Consider the following 21877-nt stretch of genomic DNA (forward strand, 5'->3'; position numbering starts at 1 on the left):
AGAGTTGTAGTTTTGTTAAGATTTGTCATTAGGAGATATTCAGATAAAGATTGAGATATCGTTGCTTTAGAAACTTCTGTTGTGATCATAAAAAAATTACTATATATACAGCCACATTCTTTGAATTTTATCAACACATTTCTTCCATCAAATCAATGGCTAAACTTAGATTTTTCACTACCATTTTCGTTTTTCTTCTATCTTCTTTCTGCTCTTTTGCTGAAGTAGATGATGTGGAAGTTAGTGTGATGGGAGTAACCTCCATTGCCAGAACAGATGATACTTTTGTATGTGCTACTTTAGATTGGTGGCCAAGTACAAAATGCAATTATCAACAATGTCCATGGGGAAAAGCTGGTCTTTTAAATTTGGATTTGAAAAACAAAATTTTGATTAATGCTCTAAAGGGTAAGTTATATATTTTTTTAACCTTCTACTGGTTTTATTTTGTTCAAAAAAATTCTGATTTTTAGTTTAAAAATTTTCAGCATTTGGCGATTTGAGAATTAGAATTGGAGGGTCATTACAAGATCAAGTTGTTTATAAAGTTGGACATGCTGTGAAGAAATTTCCTCACTTTAAAAGAGATGATAAAGGCTTGTTTGGATTCACTAAAGGAAATCTTCCTATGGATAGATGGGATCAAATTAATAGATTGTTCAACCAAACAGGGTACTCATCATACAATTTTTTTTCTTTCTTTTTAATTTTTTATGTTCTTTTTATATAATTCCCTTTTTTTTTTCAGTGTTAAACACACATTTGGCTTGAATGCTCTCTTTGGAAAGAAGAAATCCAACGATTCAGAACTATATTTGGGGAATTGGAATCCAAGAAATGCTGCTGATCTTATGAAATATACCATTTCCAAGGGATACAAGATTGATTCTTATGAACTAGGTAATTTTCATGATTTTAAGCTGTAAGGGTGAGAACACAAGTTTGAATCCTAGAAGCTCACTTAGCTGTTCGGAATCCACAAACCATTCCGACGTGCTCTGCAAGTTTTAATCACTCCATTTTCATATTTTTTTTGTGATTATGTAAATTTCAGGAAATGAGCTTTGCTCTTCTGGAGTATCAGCAAGAATTGATGCTGTTCAGTACAGTAAAGATATAATCACATTAAGAAAGTTAGTAAACAAGCTTTATCCAAATCCTGATGAAAGACCAGGAGTATTAGGACCAGCTGGATTTTATGATGAGAAATGGTTCAATACATTTCTTCAAGAAACTGGACCCAATGTTGTTGATGGATTAACCCACCATATTTACAATCTTGGTCCAGGTAATAAACATAATACTTCTGTTTCTTCACTTTTTACTTATTCTTCACTTTCTTTTTTTTTTTTTTTTTTTTTTTTTTAATATTGATGAATATGCAATGCAGGTGATGATAAAGACCTAATTAATAAGATTCAGGATCCTTATTTCTTGAATGAAATAGCACAAACACATAAAGACATTTCAAATAGTGTGAAGCAATTTGGTCCATGGTCAGGAGCTTGGGTTGGGGAAGCTGGTGGTGCTTATAATAGTGGAGGCAAAGATGTTTCACATTACTTTGTCAATGGATTTTGGTTAGAACCCTAATTTATTAAATTACTTCTTTTAATAGTTCTTTTTTAAAATAAAAAATAAAGAAATGTACAAATATATGTGAATTACTGAATGCAGGTACTTGGATCAATTGGGCATAACATCAACATTCAACCACAAGGTTTTTTGTAGACAAGCTCTTATTGGTGGAAATTATGCTCTCCTTAATACTACATCATTCATACCAAATCCTGATTACTATGGGTATATACAATGTTTTTTGATTTGGTTCTATAATTATTTGGTACATTTTTTAAATTCCATTCATTCATTTACTTATTTGCGTATTTGTACAGTGCCCTTCTATGGCATCGTTTGATGGGGAAAAATGTGCTAGCTACCTCTCACGACGGCACTCCGTATCTGAGAGCATATTCTCATTGTTCCAAGCAAAAGGTAACGAGCCGAGCGTTGGGATGAGGAGCTGGGCACTCTTCTCCCTCCTTAATGATATTTTTTATATAACATTTTTTTAAATGATTTTATTTGCTAGTCCAGCCTGGGGTTGCTCTGCTTCTGATCAACATGTCAAACCATACCACCTTCAGAGTTACTGTTCTGAATGACCACAATCCATATCCAGGTGATTCGAAATTGAAATATTATGGCGAAGAACAACAAAGAGAAGAGTATCATTTGACTCCAAAAGATGGAAATATACAAAGTGATGTATTACTACTGAACGGAACTCCATTGAAACTCACAAGTTCTTTAGACATTCCAGCAATGGAACCCAAGCTTGTTACTTCTTCTTCTCCGATCACTATCGCTCCGGACTCCATTGTTTTTGTTGTCATTAGAAATTTAAGAGCTTCTGCATGTGCTTAAAAGGAGTGTATATATCATTTCCTTTTAGTTTCAGTTGTAAATAAAGGGTAGGAGTTGAGAGTTATTCCATTGTCGTTTTAGGAGTTGAGAGTTATTCCAGTGTCGTTTTAGGTCTTGCAATTCTATATATATAAAGGGATTTCTTTCTTTCTTCAATTTCTCACATTATTAGTTATGGTTTTGTTTTTTTTTTTTTTTTTTTTTTTTTTTTTTGACCATTCTGAGTTACTGGCAACACTACATTCAATGATAAACATTACAAGGTTTTCTTAATTTAGAGTGATTAGTATTAATCAACTAGTAATTAGAAAAGTCTATATTTGGTTAATTATATTGGGAAATAATTTTAGGCACTCTATATATGAATGTTCTATAACTTGAAGTTTCTAAGAATGGCCAACTGCAAACTTGCAATATATTACATTCTCGTATCATGGTTTTCTCTTACTACATTATCCCAAAAAGAGGATGTCAGAATTGTAGTGAAAGGGAAGGCTTCAATTGCTAAAACAGATGATAGTTTTGTGTGTGCAACATTGGATTGGTGGCCTAGCTCAAAATGTAACTATGATCAATGTCCATGGGGAGAGACTGGACTTTTCACTTTGGTATTTTCTTTTAATACTCTTTTTGTTTCTTTCTTTTGTTGTTTATTTATACTATTTTGTGAAATTTGCAGGATTTGGAAAACAAGATTTTGGCAAATGCTATTAAGGGTAAAGTAATAAATAAACAAGAATGTAATTATATTTCTTCATTAACACGTTAATGATTGATTGAATTTTCTTAAGAGAATTGATGAAATGTGATCAAAGGTATGTTATCAAGCTCTCAAGAACTAGAATTATTTAGATACTTTGATTCAAGGAAAAAAAAAATAATGATTTTTTTTCAGCATCATCTTCTTTTTATTATAAAGAATTCAATTTTTTATATTTAACTTGCTTGAATTCAATTTTTGTTTTTAAAAAAAGAAACAAAATCTTCAACATTCAAATTCTAACATGTCTAGCTATGTTGTTTTTTAACTTTTTGAAGTTTTTAATCCTTGTGAAATTTCAGCATTCAATCCATTAAGAATAAGGGTTGGAGGGTCATTGCAAGACGAATTGGTGTATAGAGTAGGAAAAACATCCAAAAGACCATGCCCCCAATTTCAACCAAGAAAAAATGGCTTGATGGGTTTCACTTCAGGTTGCCTCACCATGGAGAGATGGGATCAGTTACATGACTTCTTTAACCAAACAAGGTCTATATAAATTTACATACATATATACATAAATTACCATCTCAATAAATTTTTTTTTTTTAGCATTTACCATGATTTGGGTATTGCTGAGACTAATCGAAATTAAGTTACTTTCTCGAGCGATCTTCGAAACACACTTTACAAATTAAAAATGCATTTGGAATTTTATTTTATTTTATTTTGCAGAGCTAAAATTTCATTTGGATTAAATGCACTTATCGGGAGGAGAAAGGCCAATGCCACTGGCTCTATTCTTTGGGTTGGCAGTTGGAATCCACAAAATGCTCATGATCTTATGAAATACTCTATTTCAAAAGGATATGAGATTGACTCCTATGAATTAGGTAATCAACTAATTAATTAATTGTAACATAACAAAATAATTTTATGAAGTGCTACATGTCGTTTTTAGGAAATGAATTGTGCTCAAATGGGGTAGATGCAAAAGTGGAGGCAGGACAATATGCAAAAGACATGATTGTGCTTAAAAAACTTGTGCATGCATTATACCCAGATCCCAATACCCGACCAAAAGTGTTGGGTCCAGGTGGTTTTTTTGATCCAGAATGGTTTCAGACATATCTTCGAGATTCAGGTCCAAATGTTGTCAGTGGAATAACCCACCATATCTATAACCTTGGATCAGGTATATATATATATATATATATATATATAAAGAAATATTCTTTTTTGGTTGTGTTTGTAGATAAAAAGTTCCTGATTTAAAGACAAACATGTAGGTGCTGATCCTGCCCTTATTTTCAAGGTTCAGGATCCATATTTCCTAAATGGAATAGCAGAAGTATATGCAGAGGTCGCAGCAACTATCAAGAAATTTGGGCCCTGGGCAGAAGCATGGGTCGGAGAAGGAGGTGGAGCTTTTAATAGTGGAAGCCAGATTATCTCACATTCCTTTTCTAATGGATTTTGGTAATAATCACAACTTTATAACTAATTTAATCCATCCCATTTGTGTTGTCTCCCCATGAATTCCAAACTTTTTACCATCTTTAAATATTAATAGCGCAATATCCAAGGAGATAAAAAGGTTTTTGCATACGGATTGCAAAATATAAGATAACCAGTGATTACGAGGTTTTTGTGCCTTTTCATTTGAAATAGGTATTTGGACCAATTGGGCATTTCATCCATCTTCAACCATAAGGTTTTTTGCAGACAATCTCTTATTGGAGGAAATTATGGTCTTCTAAACACCACAACCTTCATCCCAAATCCTGATTATTATGGGTATAGACACTATGCTTATACTTTCTTTCATCCAATTTCTTTAAGCTTTAGTTAAAGATTTTTATTTAACCCTTCAACCTTTTTATTATGATGTGTTTCCTTTTGTATTAGTGCACTTCTATGGCACCGGCTGATGGGAAAGAATGTCCTTGCTACTTATCATGCTGGTTCACCATATTTGAAAGCATATTCTCATTGTTCAAAACAAAAGGTACATAGACTACTATTGCATATAAAACATGTTTGCTATGTTGGACGGAAATGGAAACAGGAAACGCATAAACGATGAGGGAAAACGATAGAGCGCCCTCAAGATATGTTTTCCGATACTGCTATACAATTACAACTTGTCTTTGCTCAATGGATATATAACACCAATGTTTTAGCACGAAGTCGAGAAGCTCATCGCTCATGCTTCCAACCCGTGCTTTCAACCCCGGAAAGACTTCGCTGACACACACAATAACAATATCTTCGCCACCCTCCCGACTTTCTGGGCATCGATTAACTTGCGATATTTAAAATATAATTTTACACGGAAAAACAGTATTTTGTACTGAAAAACGGACTTGTAGGAACGTTTCCAAAAAGCGGAAATGACCATGGCTAGAAGTTTCCATGCATCATAGCATGTTTGTTACTTTCTTTTCTTTATGGACTATTATGATTTCTTAACATGATTTCTTTTTGTTCCCCCATATCTTTCTTGCAGCCAGGCATTACTCTACTTCTTATGAACTTACAGAACTCCACTAGCTTTTATGTTATGGTTTCGGATGATGAAAATCCAGAACCAAATGGTTTAGAAGGTGCAAAACCGAGGGAAGAGTACCATTTGACTCCAAAAGATGGAGATGTCCTAAGTGATGTAGTGCTACTAAATGAAACTCCATTACTGCTTACAGATTCATTTGATATTCCTGCTATGAATCCTAAGTTTGTAGACCCTTTTTTGCCCATTATTGTTAAACCAAATTCAATAGTTTTTGTTGTCTTAAGAGATTTCAATGCCCTTGCTTGTTCTTAGAACATTTTGTTTCCTACACTCAATTACTTTGACTTCTTTTTTTTTTTTTTCCTTTGTGTTTTCTACTCATCCAGCGATCTTAACGGTGCACCTAATACGATATGTGGTAAAAAACGTAATGAACAGGAAAGGTGAAAAAAATTTACCGAACCATTTTCTTTTTACTGAATTTATTCTAAAAAATTTACTAACCATTTATCAATTTATCGAACCATTTTTATTGAATAATCTTGGTTTGGTTCTGTAAGTTAATAATTAGAGAAATTTGTCCACTTCTACTTATAATTCATGTTCATAAAATTTAGAGTTTTATTAAATTTGATTTTTCAAATATTGATTTAATAATTTTAAGATAGAAGATATGAAAATTTGTAAAATATATATTAACATTTATTTGAATTTTATATGATTAAAATTGAAATGGATTTGAATTTATATTACAAACGAAAAATTATAAAACAGTCTAACATCAACTTCAATTATCCTTTCATTTTCAAAATTTTTATCTATCTAAATGGATAGTTAAATAATTATTATTAGTTAGTTAATTAAACTTTTCTTAAATAGTTGTTCCAATGTTCCTGGTTCAAGAATAAATTCAGCCAAGACTTCTGGGCAACAAAAGAAAACCTTTTTCAATCCCCTTAATTGAAGATTTCCCAAACAAGATTCTTATCCACTTTTCAAGATAAAAGCCTATCAAAATTTTATTAAAAAAAAAAAAAAAAAAGCCACTTTTAACCTTTGGTTAAAATATAAAAGATGAAGCATCAAGATTCAAAGACTCAAGAAACATAAAGAATACTTTACTTGACAAAATTGGCCTTCAAGATTCAATCCAGGCTTTGCATGCAAAGCATATCAAACTTTACTTGCACACAATTCCTAGTAACAGCCTATCATCAACCATAGCAATCCTTCTCTATCTGTAGCCTTCTTCATCTTCAAAAATAAAACAGGTTCTCAAATCAAATGGATGCAACACAATTGTTCAGGAAGTCAACATTTTTTCTCTAACAATGGATTATTTGATCAAACAAACAAGCAGGTGAGTGTAGCAGTTCTGTTAAACGTATTTTTATTGTTCTTAAGCTTTGTTTAGTAAGTCGTAACGAAATGTAATGTAATCAAATGCATTTAGTGTAAACATATTACTGGAAATGTATTTGATTATATTATATTAGGTTTCATTACGATCCACTAATGGGAACCTTAGAATGTTGTCTTCATAAATCATTAGTACTAGTTGCTTCTACCAGGGTGAGACTTGCCAGACCGCAGCAAAGCACAGAAGGGCCTAGCAGTAGCAGAGAAAGAAGAATATCTTTCCAGAAAACCCCATCTTTCAAAGAAGGTAACTCTTTTAAGAGCTTGGCTGCCTGTGAGACTAAAATCAGCATTTCAGAAAAATTAACTCTAATAATGATGTTTTTGCCAAAGACATAGTGTTTTTCTTAATAGCAGTTACAAAGACTCAAAAATAAACATTTTGTGTTTTTTTATAACAGCAACTCAAACTACTCTACCAAACAGACCTTAAGATCTTTTATCTATTCTTCAAGCCACTAATAAATATGGAAATATGGTTATGTGTAGATTGTAATTCCTATTGTGGATTTTGCAGAAAAGAAGAGGTCTCAGAACTGGTTCAGGAGACAGATTTCTTGGCAGATGAATCAAGATTATGACTCCATTGGCTTGGAGCAAGCAACTGCAGTTGCTGCTGCTGCTTATGCCGTTTCAACAATGAAAGAATCAAGTAAAATCCCAGAAAAGAAAAAGATAAGCAGTGAAGGCCGTGAACCTTCATTTGCTCGAACCAAGAGCAGAAAGGAACCTGCGCCAACAGTTCCGAGCCCTGAACTGAAAAAGATAAAGGAAATCCCTGAACCGTCTTTTTCTCGAATCAAGAGCAGAAAGGAAGGTACAACAACATCAGTTCCAATAGAACTAGGTACAGTATCTATAGAATTTCCATTTCAGGTAATGTATTAAAATTTCATCTTCTGAAACAAAATATAATTAAATGGGTTTAACCAGGTGAAGATTCAGTGAGACATCCTGAAATCCCAGCTGTGAAAACACAGGAGAAGGTTGTGGATGCTCCACAAATAAAAAAAGGTCGTACGTTTGCAGAAGAGCAATCGAGCAGAACGGATGAGATTCAACCTGAAAGCGTAGAGCCAAAACCTGACAAACCTGCCATAAGACCTGAAGTGGCAATGCCAAAACCTGACCTGTCTGCAACTATTAAACCTGAAACCTCACCGGCCAAATTTGACGGGCCAACTTCAAGGAGACCTGGAATAGGAGGAGGAGGAACAGAAGCAGATATTTGGGAGAGAGATGAACTGGCGAGGATAAAAAAGAAGTACAGTTTTCATTTTGAGACTTTCTCTTTTCTTTTCATTCATGTTGTTCTATTAATAAAATTTTTTTCAGGTACGAGGAACTGAATGCTAGAATACTTTCCTGGGAGAATAAGAAGAAGGCAAAATCAAGAAGAAAATTGGACAAAATAGAGGTTAGATCCATTTTAGCTCTTTTCTTTTCCCTTATATGCAATGTAAACAAAATCATCGAAACTAACATGCCACAATCTATTCAATTTGCAGAGCGAATTGGAGAGGAAAAGAATAAAAGCCTTCGAACAATTTCATAGCGAGGTGGATGATATCAATCAGATTGCCGGAGGAGCAAGAGTGAAGGCAAAGGAAAGGCAAAGGAAAGAAGAGTTAAAGGCAAAGGAAAAGGCAAATCAAATTAGAAAAACAGGAAAAGCCCCTAATTCACGTTCCTGCTTCTAAATGTAATAATTATATGTACATAGCCTTATCTGGAAATCTTTCTTAGTCACAAAATGTAAACAAAAACATTTCTTACACAACTCTGTAAATTATGTTTCATTCATCACAATCTATGTAGAAACTTTCTTTAAAATAACGAGTTTGTAATTCAAGAAACTGGGAAGTTAAAAAGGAAATTAAATGACATCTAATTACCCAACTCGTTTATAAAGAAAAAGAGAAGGAATCCCTCAATCTTGCCATTTTAACAGGAATTAGTCCCATTTTATCAAGAATAATGTTTAGAAAAGAATATTATAGGAAACAAAGAGCACCATCATCATATTAGTCATTCTGGAATCTTGAATCTCAATTAAAATTAGGTACCAAGCCAAAACAAAAAAAAAGTTAATTAGGCTATAGTTAACCTTATAATCTTGGAGATAGATAGCTCCTTATGAGTCAAACCTGACTACAATTAAACAGATCGTACAAGATAGAAAGACATTAGTAGAACAGAAGAAAAGACATTAACAGAAAATTCAAGGGTACAAGATACTGTATTACTAGTAATATTTATCAACGTTTTTTCAAGAAGCCTTCAGCCATCTTCAAATAGTCACCATACCCACCCCCAGAATGGTGATCACCATCGGTTGAATGTGTGGTTGAATGTGTTGTGGTAGTGGCAGAGTGGCCGGAAGTGGTGGTGGTGGTGGACGAATGGGAGGAGTGATACTGATGAAGATAAGTCTCAGCCTTTTCTACGTACTTACCGAAACTCTTCTCCTCCAATTTGGCATAGTGCGAAGCAGCTCCAAGAAGATCAGCAGCAGCACCAGCAACCTTACCCTTGTCTACTTTGTCCGTTTCGTGGCTTAATGAAGCTTTGGCTGCTTCAGCCACTAATTTGGCACTTGAGAGCAGCTCAGAAGAAGACGGCGGTGATTGGTGGTGGTGGTGGTCGTCGTTCTTGGTGGGTTTGATATTGTGAGAAGCTGGTGATGAATCCATAGAGCTTGTTTTGGATTTGGATGAACTTCAATAATTGTAGATGGGGAAGAAAGAAAGATTAGGTTTTGTACAGATGGTTCTGACTCCTGACTTATTGCTGGGGGTTTCTACAGAGAAACTTCGTTTTCAGCGTTAATGGCGTGTTGGGTCCAAACCGTGGTGGGACTTTGTCTGCCACACGTTTCTTGTGATGAAATGCTTTCTCTTCATTTATTTATCTACTCCATTGTTGACCTTTATTGACGGTAGAGATGTTCATGGATATTGGATAGATTTGGATTTTGTAACATTGTATTTGACCCGCCAATAACAATATCCATCCGATTTTGTACATACCCGCTTTCGCTCCATCCTTTTAAGGGCAAATACGAGTTTATTCCTATTTTTTACGTAATTAACTGCGTTACTCTTACATTTTAAAATTTATATTATTTTATTTTTATATTTTGTTTCTCTTAATCAAATTATCTTTCCGTTCATTATTTGAGATTTAGTTCTTTAAAAGATTCAAACTATATGGATAAAATAATGTAATTTTTAAAAGATAAACACAATGTGATTAATTATGTCAAAATATAGAGAGAATAATATAATTTTTTTTTCTCTTTTAGTTCATATGTATACAGGATTAGTCCAATGATTCTGTTACCACTTAACGACTGACATATCAAATAATAGAGGGAAGATAATTTAATTTAACGAACCAAACTATAAGGATAAAATAATTAATTATGTTATGTAAAATGCAATTTAAACCAAACAAAATAATTAATTATGTTAAAACATAGGAATACAAATGTAATTTTTCCTTTCTTTAAAAGATTTTCCCGCTTTTTAAACCAATTAGATTTTATCTGATCGAAATAAACACGTGAGAACGTGATTTTTTTTTTTTAATATTGAGAAAAATGAATATGCACTTATCATTAAACTATGTTTTAGTGTGCGAAAATACGATTCTTGATTATCATTATTATTAATATTTTTACTAATTGCTTTCATAAATGTGTAGTTTTCTTTTTTAAAACATTATAAATATAATTTGTCAAGAGAAATATATTTTTTAAAATATTAATTAGCTGATGAGTGATTGAAACAGCAAATCATTTAAAAAAATCAGCGAATAACCATAAACCCTAGAATGAAATCGATTTCGTATCTATTGTGTACTGATCACCTGAATGCTATTAGAAGGCATATACCTCATATTTAAAAAATCAGATTAATTATCTGTTAAATCAAACTAAGGTTAAACAAGGTTGTTAAAAATGGTGAAGATGACAACATTTTATAGTGGTGTCATCAGGATGTCCACATAATGACATGACATGACATTTGTTTACTTCGGTTCTATAAAGATGATTACCTTTTTTATGTATGGTATATTGGTATGGGATCCTAATCCTATTATCATTCATATAACAGTTGGTATCACCCCAAAGGTGTGGCACCTGAGAACACAGGTGGATTGGCTTGCCTATCTTTGGCTCATGGCTAATGCACTCTGTGTTCTCAGGTCACCCCTTTGGGGCACCCTGTTTACATGACATTAAATGTTTTATTTAATATTTTATTTGTATTTATAATTTCTGTTTGATTGGGTTTAACTAGTTTTTTTTTTTTTTTTATAATCACGAGATGTAATCCATTCAAATAGAGCGTAAAATTCTTTTTATCCTTTCAGCAAAATGCATTTACAGAAGTTGAACTTTGCTTTCGGAATCTATTTTTTTTAGCTAGTCTTCTCTGGGATTTAGTGGATCCAGGAATAAAGCTATATAAGAACTAAATAATTTTAATATGCTTATATTATTGTATTATTATAAATTTCTATATTTTTAAATTTTAATTTATAGTTATAAATTTTCTTGTAATTTTATTTATATAATATATTTTGTACCGTAACAGGGAAAAAAAAATGGAATTCAAACATTTATTTGGAATTTGGATTCGTTAGATTGTGTTCAAATTTTTCCCAATAATTTTTTCTTTTAAAAAATGCGAAATAGTATAAAATTATAGACCCTCTCCTTCCCTGTTATTCTGGAACTTGCGTGTCTGTAACCCGAGAAGCTCCAAGACCCTTAAGCCCTACTACCAAAAAATTGACGATTGAGATGGAGATTGATACCGCTAAGCAACCACAACACCAAATTAAAGACAAAGACCTCTTCAAGGCCGCCGAGTCAGGTGATGCTTCCACATTCAAAGCTCTTTCACCGAAACATCTCTCCAACGCGCTCTCTCTACTAAACGACGACGGCCGCTCCCTCCTTCACGTCGCCGCTTCTTCCGGTCACCCCGAGGTATATGAATATCAACACTCGCTTAACTTTTATTTTTTAGTTAATTCCTTTTCGTTTATATTTTAATCTGCATTTGGTTGTGTTAATGGAATTAGGTGGTGAAAATACTATCTGATGCGGATGAATCGAAAAGGGTAGTGAACAACAAGGATGAGGAAGGTTGGGCTCCTCTTCACTCTGCAGCCAGCATTGGGAATCTGGAAATTGTGGAGATTCTTTTAAATAGAGGTATATAATTTAGTTAATTTTTCTCTGTTATTCGGTTGGTACAAATTACTTTGAAGGTTGAATTCATTTACAAATGATAGAATTCGGTTCCATAAAATTGAATGCACGGGAGTGAAATAAGTAGTTTCATTCATGCCAAACATGAAATGATGAAAACATGAACTTCTAAATGACTTGTGCATAATTTTGTGGAATTCTTTTACACAAACAATTTGCTTCACTATCCAATAACCATTTAACACTTGAATTATGTTGTATGTACAATTGAGGCTTTAGTACTGTTAATTGCAGCAATTGGAGCTGTTTAATTTTGAGGTCCTAATTAAATAACCATTTTGATGAGACTTCCAGTGAAAGTGGTGTCATTATTGATCATTCCTTTATTCTGGAGTGCTTCATCTATGATTTAAATTGTACCTCTTGTTAAGGAAGGATTTTATTAGATTTGATTGGTAAAGTTACGTGTTTCATTGCATTGGATGCTTTCTACTAAACATCTGTATTCGTTTGGTAACTGTTTTGCCTTTGAAATTCCGCAGAAAGCAAGATAAGATTTCTTACATATCTGATTTGATGTCATCCTCTTTTAGTAATGCAGCTATTTACTGATATTCCAAATGTGTTTCATTGCATTTTATATATTGAAAGCTTTTACTGAAAATCTCTATTTGTTTGGTAACTGTTTTGCTGTTGAAATTTCATAGAATGCAAGAAGATTTATGACATATCTGATTTGATGCCAATCGCTCTTTTGGTCATGCAGCTATTCACTGATGTTCGAAATATAATTAATTAACCTTGAAATGTTTATGTAGGAGCTGATATTAATTTGAAAAATGACGGGGGTCGTACTGCTCTTCATTATGCTGCAAGCAAGGGACAGTTGAAGATTGCTGAACTCCTCATATCACATGGTGCAAAGATTAATCTGAAGGACAAGGCTTGTGATTCGCTCAACTGTACTTTATCTTATATTAGTAATTTTGTTTTCAATCTTACATCCCATTCCCATGCGTTTTGTATTGTTGCTAAGTTGGTTCAAAGCCACACGCTTTCTTTTGAAATATGCAATTATATCACTATGTTATGAAACTATTATTCAGGTTGGTTGTACCCCATTGCATCGGGCAGCTAGCACTGGGAACTCCGAATTATGTGAACTTCTAATTGAGGAAGGAGCGGATGTTGATGCTACTGATAAAGCTGGTGAAACTCCTCTCATGAATGCAGTAATTTGCCATAACAAAGAGGCAAGTTTGCTCAGAATTGCTTTGGAAAGAGATGCTCATTTTCTAGTTGAACATCCATACAGCAACCCTCCATGGCTCTCAACTGAATTATGCCTCTGAATTCACCTCTTTTTGATTTGTACATGTCTCTTTTGGCTTCCATAGTTTAGATTGGGAATACTACACTTCCATTTTGTTCATGTCTTCATTTTATATTACTGCTCTGTTTCGTATTAGATTTTACTATATTGGTAAATTTGAAAATAAAAGTTGATAGTTTTGAGAATTAAATTGGTGAGAAGAAACATTAGTTGATCTATATTTCATATTCGCTGTCGCCATTTTAAGCTTTCTAAGCTTCAAGTGAACAATTTTGTTCCTAGATATAAGAATGGTTCTGTCGTCCATCCTAGCCATTATGTACAGAAAAGGGCTGGGTTATGGGATGGATTTTCCCTGCTACATTGGATAACCACCTCACCTGCCTCATATAGCTGCTTATAGATATTTTCTGGGTAGAATAGACACTGTTTTCTTCCATGCATATATTGTGTGTAAATGTATCAAAACTTGTCAATGTTTGACTTGTTGCCATCCCAATTAATGGAGTAAGCTCGGCACGCCTAGAGAAATTCTAAATGCAGTTCATGGGTTTGAGAGTCGTTCCTTATACCCAAGAGAGAGAATAAAGAGACGAGAAATTTAATTGAAATGGTTGGGAACAATCTTGTGTGTTTTCTTTTAATTGCAAACTAAGGTTGAACTTAACTTGGCCAATTGATTTATAGATTTGATTTTATAATTCAATGTGCATATATCGATTATGTTTATCTGAACAAAGGTCAAACTATGATAAACATGTAAAAAATGTTACCAATGTTGACTTGCTATGAAAATGGTGATTTAATTAACTGTATTGGTTTGTGTTTGCCTGGCAGGTCGCTTTCCTTCTTATAAGACATGGGGCAGATGTAGATGTGGAAGACAAGGAAGGTTACACTGTGCTCGGTCGGGCATCTGATGACTTTAGGCCAATGCTGATTGATGCTGCCAAGGCTATGCTTGAAGGATGAAATCTTAACTTTTACAAAGTTAGACGGTAATTTAGTTAAGTGGTTGAATTATCAATTTCGTTTGGTTGAGTTTTTTGCTTAGTGTTTTTATCTCCTCATAATGCTTGGTAGGAGAAAATTGCCATGTGGTAGTTGGTGTTTGTAGCCAGATTTTACCGTTACTTTAGTGTTTGCTTTTCCTGATAGATTTAATTTCTTTGCTTCTATGCTGATCGAAATCGAAATAATAGGTTAACGTATCTAATCATTTATGTTTCCAGTTTGAGTTCTGTACAAGTACTTGTGTTGAAGATGGCGGTGGCTTACGACTAGAGACGACAGATGGGTTTGGGTTCCTGAAAAGTTTTTTCTATTTAAATATTTCCATGGTCGTTGACTGTTCTTATTGTTTTTAATTTGTTTATTGGTCCCATAAAGGTATTTCCGTTTCTCCGTAACAGAAAAAATATTACTTTAAACATCCGTCAGAAACTACAGAATAATAAGAACGATAAAAATGAACTAATAAATTTTGTAAAGCTTCAGGGACTTGAAAATAATTTTCTCAAATTTTTTATTGATCCTTATTTTGAAAATTTTTTCTATTAAAACTTGTTGTACGGGCCCCCTTTATCTAAAAATTTTAGTGGAGCTGAGAAGTATGATAGTAATTCATTTTACAAATATTTTGTATTTCTTAGTTGGAAAAAATGGGTTTTTTTATGTTTGTTTTTCAACTTATCCATTATCTGATATCTCATCCATCTTTCGGTCCAGTTGTAGACTATCAGTCATCATGTAGCTCTGCTCGCCAACTCTGGTGTTGGCCATCTTACACCTTTCCTTCGACTCCCTATCTCTCTTATTCACCATCACTGTCATGTTACTCTTATAATCTGCCACCCAATCCTCACAATCGCAGAGTCTGAACTTATCTCCCGTTTCTTCTCAGCTTTTCCTCAAGTTCAAAACAAACAACTTCATCTTCCTCCTCCTGATCCTAATCACTCCACCTCCAACGAAACTTTTTCTTTCCATTGGGAAGCTGCTTGTCAATCAGTTCTTCATCTTCTCCCCTCACTCCTGTCCTCATTGTCTCCATCTCCCTCTCTTCTTCTCTCCGACATGACTTTAATTTCCTCCGCTGTTCCAGTTACTCAAAACTTGAATCTCCCTCTTCACGTTCTCTTCACTTATAGTGCAAAAATGTTCTCTCTTTGCATACTATCCCATAGCTACTGCTACTGCTACTGTTGACTTTTCACAAACAGGTGGTATTATTGAAATTCCAGGTGCTTTATCAATGCCGAAATCAGTCATTCCTTCTTTACTTCTAGCCCCAGATAGCATCTTTGCTTCAATTTTCATGGAAGGTGCACAGAACATTACAAAATCGAGTGGAATTTTAATAACACATTTGAAATATTAGAATTAGACACACTAAGTGCACTTAAGAGTGGGAAAGTAGTAACTGGGTTGCCTCCAGTTTTTACTATAGGACTTGCACCATGCGATTTCTAAGTGGAATTGAGAGTTCGCTAATAATCAAATGGCTTGATGATCAATTACAAGAATCAGTTGTGTATGTCAATTTTGGTAGCAAAGCAGTAATGTCAAGGGTGCAAGTAACAGAAATAGGGAATGGATTAATAGCAAGTGGGTAGTGAAGGATAAAGAAGTTGATAAAGAAGATGTAGAGAGTTTGAGTAAAGTAGTTGGAAATGATTGAATGGAGAAGCTTAAGAAGAAAGGATAAGTAGTTAAAGAATGGGTCAAACAAGGGGAGATTCTTGGGCATAAAGCAATAGGTGGGTTTTTGAGCCATTGTGGGTGGAGGCAGCATGGCATGGGGTGAGGCTTCTGGCATGGTTATCAAGTGGAGATCAGAAGGTGAATACAGAGGTGGTGGAGAAGAGTGGATTGGGGTTAGGGACAAGAAGTTGGGGATGGATTGGTGAAAGGAGAGGAGATTGCAGAGAGAATAAAGAAATGATGGGAAATGAAGATTTGAAATTGAAAGCTTTAGAAATTAGGGAAGAGGCAAGGAAAGCTGTTGATGATGGTGGTAATTCTAAGAATGCTGTAATTGAAGTTATTGAGAAATGGAAGAATATGTAGCTTTAATTAAGTTCTAATTTTGTTAACTTGACTATTTGAATAATTTAATTTTTAATGAATTTGAATAATTTTTAATTTTTAATATTAGGTAGGAAAATTAAATAATTATTTTTTTAAAAGGTTCAAACGCTGAAGAGTGTTTATGAAAAATATATCAACACACATTTAAAAAATAAAACACAAATTATATAGAGATTGTAATTATTGTGGAAAAATAAAACACAAGATATCAAGTACTAAATTTTAAAAATCGACTAAAATTATGGCAAGGATCAAAATATTTTTTTTTTTACTTTTCTTTTTTTTTTTTTTTTTTTTTTTATCATTTGGCATATTAATAAAAGGAGGTAGGTTTGTGTTTGTTGTGGACTTGTGTGGCCATTATTCAGTTTTTACCCGTTGACGAGCAGGGCAGCACTTTATAAATGGTGCATGCCCGTCCCGTGTTAATTAATTTTCTTTGTTTCTTTTTTTTTTTTCACTAGTTTTTTAACGTGACGTTATTTATTTTCATCCTATCACTTGTGGTTTAATTTTATTTATTACATTTTAAAAAAATAGTTTATTTTAAAATATTTATCACATTTATGGTTTTAATAAGTAATAAATCTTTTTTCATATTTATCCGTTGTATATACCAATAATTATTATTTTAATTTAATAATTTTTTTAGAGAAATAATATTAAATTAAAGTTAATATAGGGTATTTTAACCTATAGAAATTTAATAGTTTTTTTAAACACATGAAATTTCAAATGTGATAACAAATATTATGAAACAGAGGTAGTACTGTATTTTGAAATAATGTTGTGCCAATAGAATCAAAATCATTTTGATTAAAGTGTTCCATAATTTAAAAACCTAACAGTTAATTTTAGCAATAGAAGTCCATTTGTTAATTATTTTTTTTAAAGAGAGTTAATATGTTAATTTAACTATAACTCGGGATTAAAGATTTATTATTTCCTTAAATCTTTACCTTACCACATTATTCCAGCATGTTAAAAAAAAAAAAAAGAAAAAGAGAAAAAAAGAGTAGACAATTAATACTATCGTCTTTTTATCTTAAAGAACTTTAGCCTCCCAATGAAATGACAATGGAGCACTGATTGCACCATGACACACCGGCTATGCCCATAATTGTATTTATATATATATATATGTGTATATATATATATTATAATGCAAAAACAAAAATATACTTGTTTGTACTACTTAAAATAAAAATAACAATATGGGCACTAATTATATGCAGTTGGTGAAGGGAAATAATTATTTATATTTTCTGTATCGTAATGGAAAATTTTTATTTATACTCTACATTGGGATCCATACATATATGAAACCAATATCTAATTATCATTTATTATCTCCAATTTGTTCTTATTTCCCGAGAAAAAACATAGATAACAATTTTTGTATGCCAAATGTGTAATTTCCATTATTACTTGCATGATATCACCTCACCTCATATGTGTCTATATATAATCTATAGACAACCTTGTTCTATATCCGAACGAAAGCTTTTCCATTACTACTCAATAGTAATTTCCATAGTTGGGTAGACATGTCAAGTTCTAACGGTACCCATCGTCTTCCTCAAGTAGTTCTCCTGACCAGCTCTGGTGCAGGTCATCTTACACCTTTACTTCGCGTAGCTGCGTTACTTCTTCACCATAACTGTCAAATAACTCTAATCACTTGCCATCCTATTCTCACACTCGCCGAGTCTCAACTCATCTCTAAGTTCCTATCAGCTTTTCCTCAAGTCAAAGAAAAACAACTTCATCTTCTTCCTCATGATCCCAATAATGTCAATTCTAATATTGACGACCCTTTTCTTCTCCAATGGGAAACTGCTCGTCGTTCAGTTCGTCATCTTCTCTTGCCACTTCTCTTGTCATTATCTCCATTTCCTTCTGCTCTTGTCTCTGACGTAACCTTATTTCCCTCCGTCATTGAAATTACTGAAAATTTAAATCTTCCTGTCTATGTTCAATTCCCTTCTTGTGCAAGAATGTTCTGTCTTTTCGCTTATTTTAGTGCATACATGACTTCTTCTTCCACTAGATCTAATGATAATAATGATGTTATTGAAATTCCAGGCGTTTGGCCAATGGCTAAATCGACAGTCCCTCCTTTACTTCTCGAACCGAAAAGCATCTTCTACTCCATTTTCATGGAAGATAGTAAGAAGATCCCTAAGTTGAGCGGCATTTTTATTCCAACCCTTGAAACGTTAGAATCAGAGTCATTAACTGCTCTTAATAGCGGTAAAGTAGTTGATGGGGTGCCGCCTATATATCCTATTGTACTTATGCCATGTGATTTTGAGAAACATCTTCAAGAAGAAAACAAAATAATGAAATGGCTTGACAATCAATCTCCAAGGTCAGTAGTGTATATGAATTTTGGCAGCAAAGCAGCCATGTCAAGAAAGCAGATAAAAGAGATAGGAAACGGATTAATAACGAGTGCGTATCCGTTTCTTTGGGTAGTAAAAGATAAAGAACTTGATAAAGAAGATACAGAGAGCTTGAATGAGGTTCTTGGAAATGATTTAATGGAGAAGCTAGAAAGAAAAGGGTTAGTAGTTAAAGAATGGGTTAACCAAGGAGAGATTCTTGGTCACGAAGCAGTAGGTGGATTTGTAAGTCATTGTGGGTGGAACTCAGTGCTTGAGGCTATATGGCATGGCGTGCGCTTGCTTGCATGGCCTCCAAAAGGAGATCAGAAGGTAAATGCAGAGGCAATCGACAGGGGTGGGTTTGGTTTGTGGACAAGAACTTGGGGATGGGCTGCAGAGATGGTAGTGAAAGGGGAAGAACTTGGGGAAAGAATTAAAGAAATGATGACAAGTGAAGAGTTGAAATTGAGAGCTGAACACATTAGGGTGGAGGCAAGGAAGGCTGTCGGTGATGGTGGTAGCAATGAAATTGTGATCAAGGAACTAATTGAGAAATGGAAGTAAATGTATTAGGGTTCATGAACTGAGTTTTCTCCGGTAATTAGTATTACTAAATAAATCACTATGTTATGTTGAATCTTTATGTTATTTATTTTTAGTTGCTTGGAAAAAGAGAATTGAAATCTGAACTTTTATTGTCAGACTGTATATGTATTTACCAATAAATTATATTTTGATGTACATATTAAATTTTATTTAAATATGATTTAAATCTATTTAAAATTAGAATCAGCAAATATTTCTTTCACTTTCCAATTGCATGAATAATATGTCGTCGTCTTCTTCAATTAATTAGTACGGCACCCATATTAATTATTGACCCTTACAGACATTGGAAGATTAATATGCAGGGACTCATATTAGTAAAAATAGAAAAAAGTTTAGAGGGTTTGAAAATGCGATTTCTCTGAGAAAAAAAATCATTTAGATGGGTGATGACAAATGACACCTCCCGCACGAGAAAGCAATTATTTAAAGAAGAAAGAAAAAGTAAAAGGCATGGACGAGAGTCTTACTGAAGCTCTGCAGGCTATTAATGGCACTGGTGGATTTCAATATTTGTTCAGTACACGCTTAAAAAGACATCAGAATGCCACTTGAATGTATCTGTGGTATAGAAAAAAGAAAAAAGAAAACTTATACCTTTTCTTTAACCAAACACTAATAATATCTTATATATCTAAAATTATAGTCATTTTTCTCTGAAAGTATAATTAATTTCTAAATTATTTAATAATTAATATACTATCAATAATTTTTCACTTTGATTCTTTATTGAATGTGACGTTTAATATTAACTAGTTTTTACTATACTTGTTATTCATATTTATTCAATTTTTTATATCATTTTTACTTATTATTTATACTTATTTTTATTTTTAATATTAAATATTGATTGTAATTTTTATTTTATATTATTTAGATTTTATAATGTTAAAATATTTTATATAAAATTAATGTGAATATAACGAGTAATTAATAAAACAGGAGTGTATATATACACACACATTTCAGCTTAATTTATATTGTCGTGTGTTTAAAATTTATTATAACTTTAATATTATCTAATAAATATGTTTCAATATATATAGATACATAAATATAAAAATAAAATATTACATATATTTTAAAATTAAAATTTTTAATTGTTCTACACACACATATATTCATTTTATTTAAAAATAAATATTAAAAGTAAAAATTTAAGATTTTGAAAGATCATGTATATTCTATTTGAAAATTTGTTAGAAAAAATCTACTTTTTTTATCTCTCTCATAAATAAAATATTTTAAATTATAATAAAAATAGAATCAAATATTTAAAAAATAAATTTATAAAATAAAATAAAAAATTTTCAAATGTCTCTTTATCATATATATTTATTAAAAATGTTATTTTAAAAGAAAATATCATGTGCTATATTAAATATCCATCCACATTACATTTTTTAGAAAGTAAATTTATTTTGATTTCTTATTAAAAATTCTTAAATTATTTTTTCATGATTTTTCCTTATATATTTGAAATATTTACATTGTTTGATATAATAATTTAATTTAGACGAATGTTAAAAAAAAAGTTAGGGACATACTCCAGTATTGCAATAAAATAAATAATTACATATATTATAAAAAATAAAATTTAAACAAATACTCATGGATACCGTTAAAGATAAATATAATTATTGATTAATTTAATAATTAATTCAATATGAAATTGAGAAATAGTCGAATGTAACCAAGATTTAACCACATGTAAATTTTTTAGATCAATTAATAAAAAATTATTGAAAAAGTCAATTGATTAATAATCTTTTATCATAATTTATCAATTATTAAAAATTTATGTTATTACTTAATGAGGAGTGAGAAGTCTCGAGTTCGAGTCCTCTCGACCACATGTGTTTTCATCAATTTGGTGAGTAAAGGGAAGAGTTATCCCATATTTTATAGCCCGTAGTATTATTTTCACCTATAAAAACTTCAAATGAATTTAAAAAAATTCATGTCATTAGTAAACTCAAATTATTATCTATGATTTTTAAATTTCACTAAAATTATTATAAATAATTTTATTATTTCCATAATTTTTACTTTTATATATAGAGTATTGATAGATATCGGAATATATTTAAAAAAAAAAAACTAAATATGAAGTTTCTTTCTGCACTTTCTTATCTTAACCGTGCCGACCTATATTTTGCAAATGTCTAATCACGTACCT

The 21877-nt window shown here is 32.2% G+C and overlaps 6 protein-coding genes across 9 annotated transcripts; 5 read left to right on the plus strand and 1 right to left on the minus strand.

Moving 5' to 3' along the window:
* The first annotated feature begins 120 nt into the window (after positions 1-120).
* LOC105630955 (heparanase-like protein 2) lies at positions 121-2583 on the plus strand. The gene is made up of 8 exons (XM_012212955.4): positions 121-408; positions 489-672; positions 749-900; positions 1055-1288; positions 1391-1580; positions 1678-1803; positions 1896-1995; positions 2098-2583. The coding sequence occupies exons 1-8, from the start codon at positions 156-158 to the stop codon at positions 2425-2427; spliced, it is 1569 nt and encodes a 522-aa protein (XP_012068345.1). The 5' UTR covers positions 121-155; the 3' UTR covers positions 2428-2583.
* Positions 2584-2819: 236 nt separating this feature from the next.
* On the plus strand, positions 2820-5969 carry LOC105630519 (heparanase-like protein 2). Its single transcript, XM_012212357.2, has 9 exons — positions 2820-3035; positions 3107-3143; positions 3490-3676; positions 3863-4020; positions 4089-4322; positions 4417-4606; positions 4799-4924; positions 5036-5135; positions 5637-5969. The coding sequence occupies exons 1-9, from the start codon at positions 2820-2822 to the stop codon at positions 5949-5951; spliced, it is 1563 nt and encodes a 520-aa protein (XP_012067747.1). The 3' UTR covers positions 5952-5969.
* Positions 5970-6843: 874 nt separating this feature from the next.
* On the plus strand, positions 6844-8867 carry LOC105630518 (uncharacterized). 3 transcript variants are annotated; one of them, XM_012212355.4, is made up of 6 exons: positions 6844-6999; positions 7211-7305; positions 7576-7905; positions 7992-8322; positions 8394-8475; positions 8567-8867. In XM_012212355.4, exons 1-6 carry the CDS (start codon positions 6971-6973, stop codon positions 8756-8758), a joined length of 1059 nt encoding a protein of 352 aa, XP_012067745.1. In that variant the 5' UTR covers positions 6844-6970; the 3' UTR covers positions 8759-8867. The 3 variants fall into 3 exon arrangements, with proteins under 3 accessions (XP_012067745.1, XP_020533753.2, XP_089578136.1); XM_020678094.3 differs by lacking the exon at positions 6844-6999 and having other exon boundaries at positions 7028-7305; positions 7576-7875; XM_089722010.1 differs by lacking the exon at positions 6844-6999 and having other exon boundaries at positions 7030-7305.
* A 293-nt stretch (positions 8868-9160) lies between these two features.
* Positions 9161-9933, minus strand: LOC105630517 (nodulin-related protein 1). The gene has a single exon (XM_012212354.4). It carries the CDS (start codon positions 9749-9751, stop codon positions 9317-9319), a length of 435 nt encoding a protein of 144 aa, XP_012067744.1. The 5' UTR covers positions 9752-9933; the 3' UTR covers positions 9161-9316.
* Positions 9934-11714: 1781 nt separating this feature from the next.
* On the plus strand, positions 11715-16766 carry LOC105630516 (Ankyrin repeat family protein). Of its 2 annotated transcripts, none has more exons than XM_012212353.4 (6): positions 11715-12057; positions 12153-12285; positions 13101-13225; positions 13389-13535; positions 14453-14621; positions 14848-16766. In XM_012212353.4, exons 1-5 carry the CDS (start codon positions 11869-11871, stop codon positions 14585-14587), a joined length of 729 nt encoding a protein of 242 aa, XP_012067743.1. In that variant the 5' UTR covers positions 11715-11868; the 3' UTR covers positions 14588-14621; positions 14848-16766. The 2 variants fall into 2 exon arrangements, with proteins under 2 accessions (XP_012067743.1, XP_012067742.1); XM_012212352.4 differs by having other exon boundaries at positions 11716-12057; positions 14453-14613.
* Positions 16767-18037: 1271 nt separating this feature from the next.
* Positions 18038-19833, plus strand: LOC119371210 (UDP-glycosyltransferase 708G1-like). Its single transcript, XM_037640940.2, has one exon. It carries the CDS (start codon positions 18253-18255, stop codon positions 19654-19656), a length of 1404 nt encoding a protein of 467 aa, XP_037496868.1. The 5' UTR covers positions 18038-18252; the 3' UTR covers positions 19657-19833.
* The last annotated feature ends 2044 nt before the right edge of the window (positions 19834-21877 follow it).

The sequence above is a fragment of the Jatropha curcas genome, chromosome 5 (assembly GCF_041381405.1).
Source record: "Jatropha curcas cultivar XTBG-Jc1 chromosome 5, XTBG_Jcur_1.0, whole genome shotgun sequence".
NCBI lineage: Eukaryota > Viridiplantae > Streptophyta > Magnoliopsida > Malpighiales > Euphorbiaceae > Jatropha > Jatropha curcas.

Coding starts and splice junctions, on each gene's coding strand:
- LOC105630955 (XM_012212955.4), top strand. CDS start 156: ATGGCTAAACTTAGATTTTTCACTACCATTTTCGTTTTTCTTCTATCT. Junction 901..1,054: donor GATTGATTCTTATGAACTAG/GTAATTTTCATG, acceptor TGTAAATTTCAG/GAAATGAGCTTTGCTCTTCT. Junction 1,996..2,097: donor CTCATTGTTCCAAGCAAAAG/GTAACGAGCCGA, acceptor TTGCTAGTCCAG/CCTGGGGTTGCTCTGCTTCT.
- LOC105630519 (XM_012212357.2), top strand. CDS start 2,820: ATGGCCAACTGCAAACTTGCAATATATTACATTCTCGTATCATGGTTT. Junction 3,144..3,489: donor TTTGGCAAATGCTATTAAGG/GTAAAGTAATAA, acceptor GTGAAATTTCAG/CATTCAATCCATTAAGAATA. Junction 4,323..4,416: donor TATCTATAACCTTGGATCAG/GTATATATATAT, acceptor ACAAACATGTAG/GTGCTGATCCTGCCCTTATT.
- LOC105630518 (XM_089722010.1), top strand. CDS start 7,155: ATGGGAACCTTAGAATGTTGTCTTCATAAATCATTAGTACTAGTTGCT. Junction 7,306..7,575: donor AACCCCATCTTTCAAAGAAG/GTAACTCTTTTA, acceptor TGGATTTTGCAG/AAAAGAAGAGGTCTCAGAAC. Junction 8,323..8,393: donor CTGGCGAGGATAAAAAAGAA/GTACAGTTTTCA, acceptor AATTTTTTTCAG/GTACGAGGAACTGAATGCTA.
- LOC105630517 (XM_012212354.4), bottom strand. CDS start 9,751: ATGGATTCATCACCAGCTTCTCACAATATCAAACCCACCAAGAACGAC.
- LOC105630516 (XM_012212353.4), top strand. CDS start 11,869: ATGGAGATTGATACCGCTAAGCAACCACAACACCAAATTAAAGACAAA. Junction 13,226..13,388: donor AGATTAATCTGAAGGACAAG/GCTTGTGATTCG, acceptor ACTATTATTCAG/GTTGGTTGTACCCCATTGCA. Junction 13,536..14,452: donor TAATTTGCCATAACAAAGAG/GCAAGTTTGCTC, acceptor TTTGCCTGGCAG/GTCGCTTTCCTTCTTATAAG.
- LOC119371210 (XM_037640940.2), top strand. CDS start 18,253: ATGTCAAGTTCTAACGGTACCCATCGTCTTCCTCAAGTAGTTCTCCTG.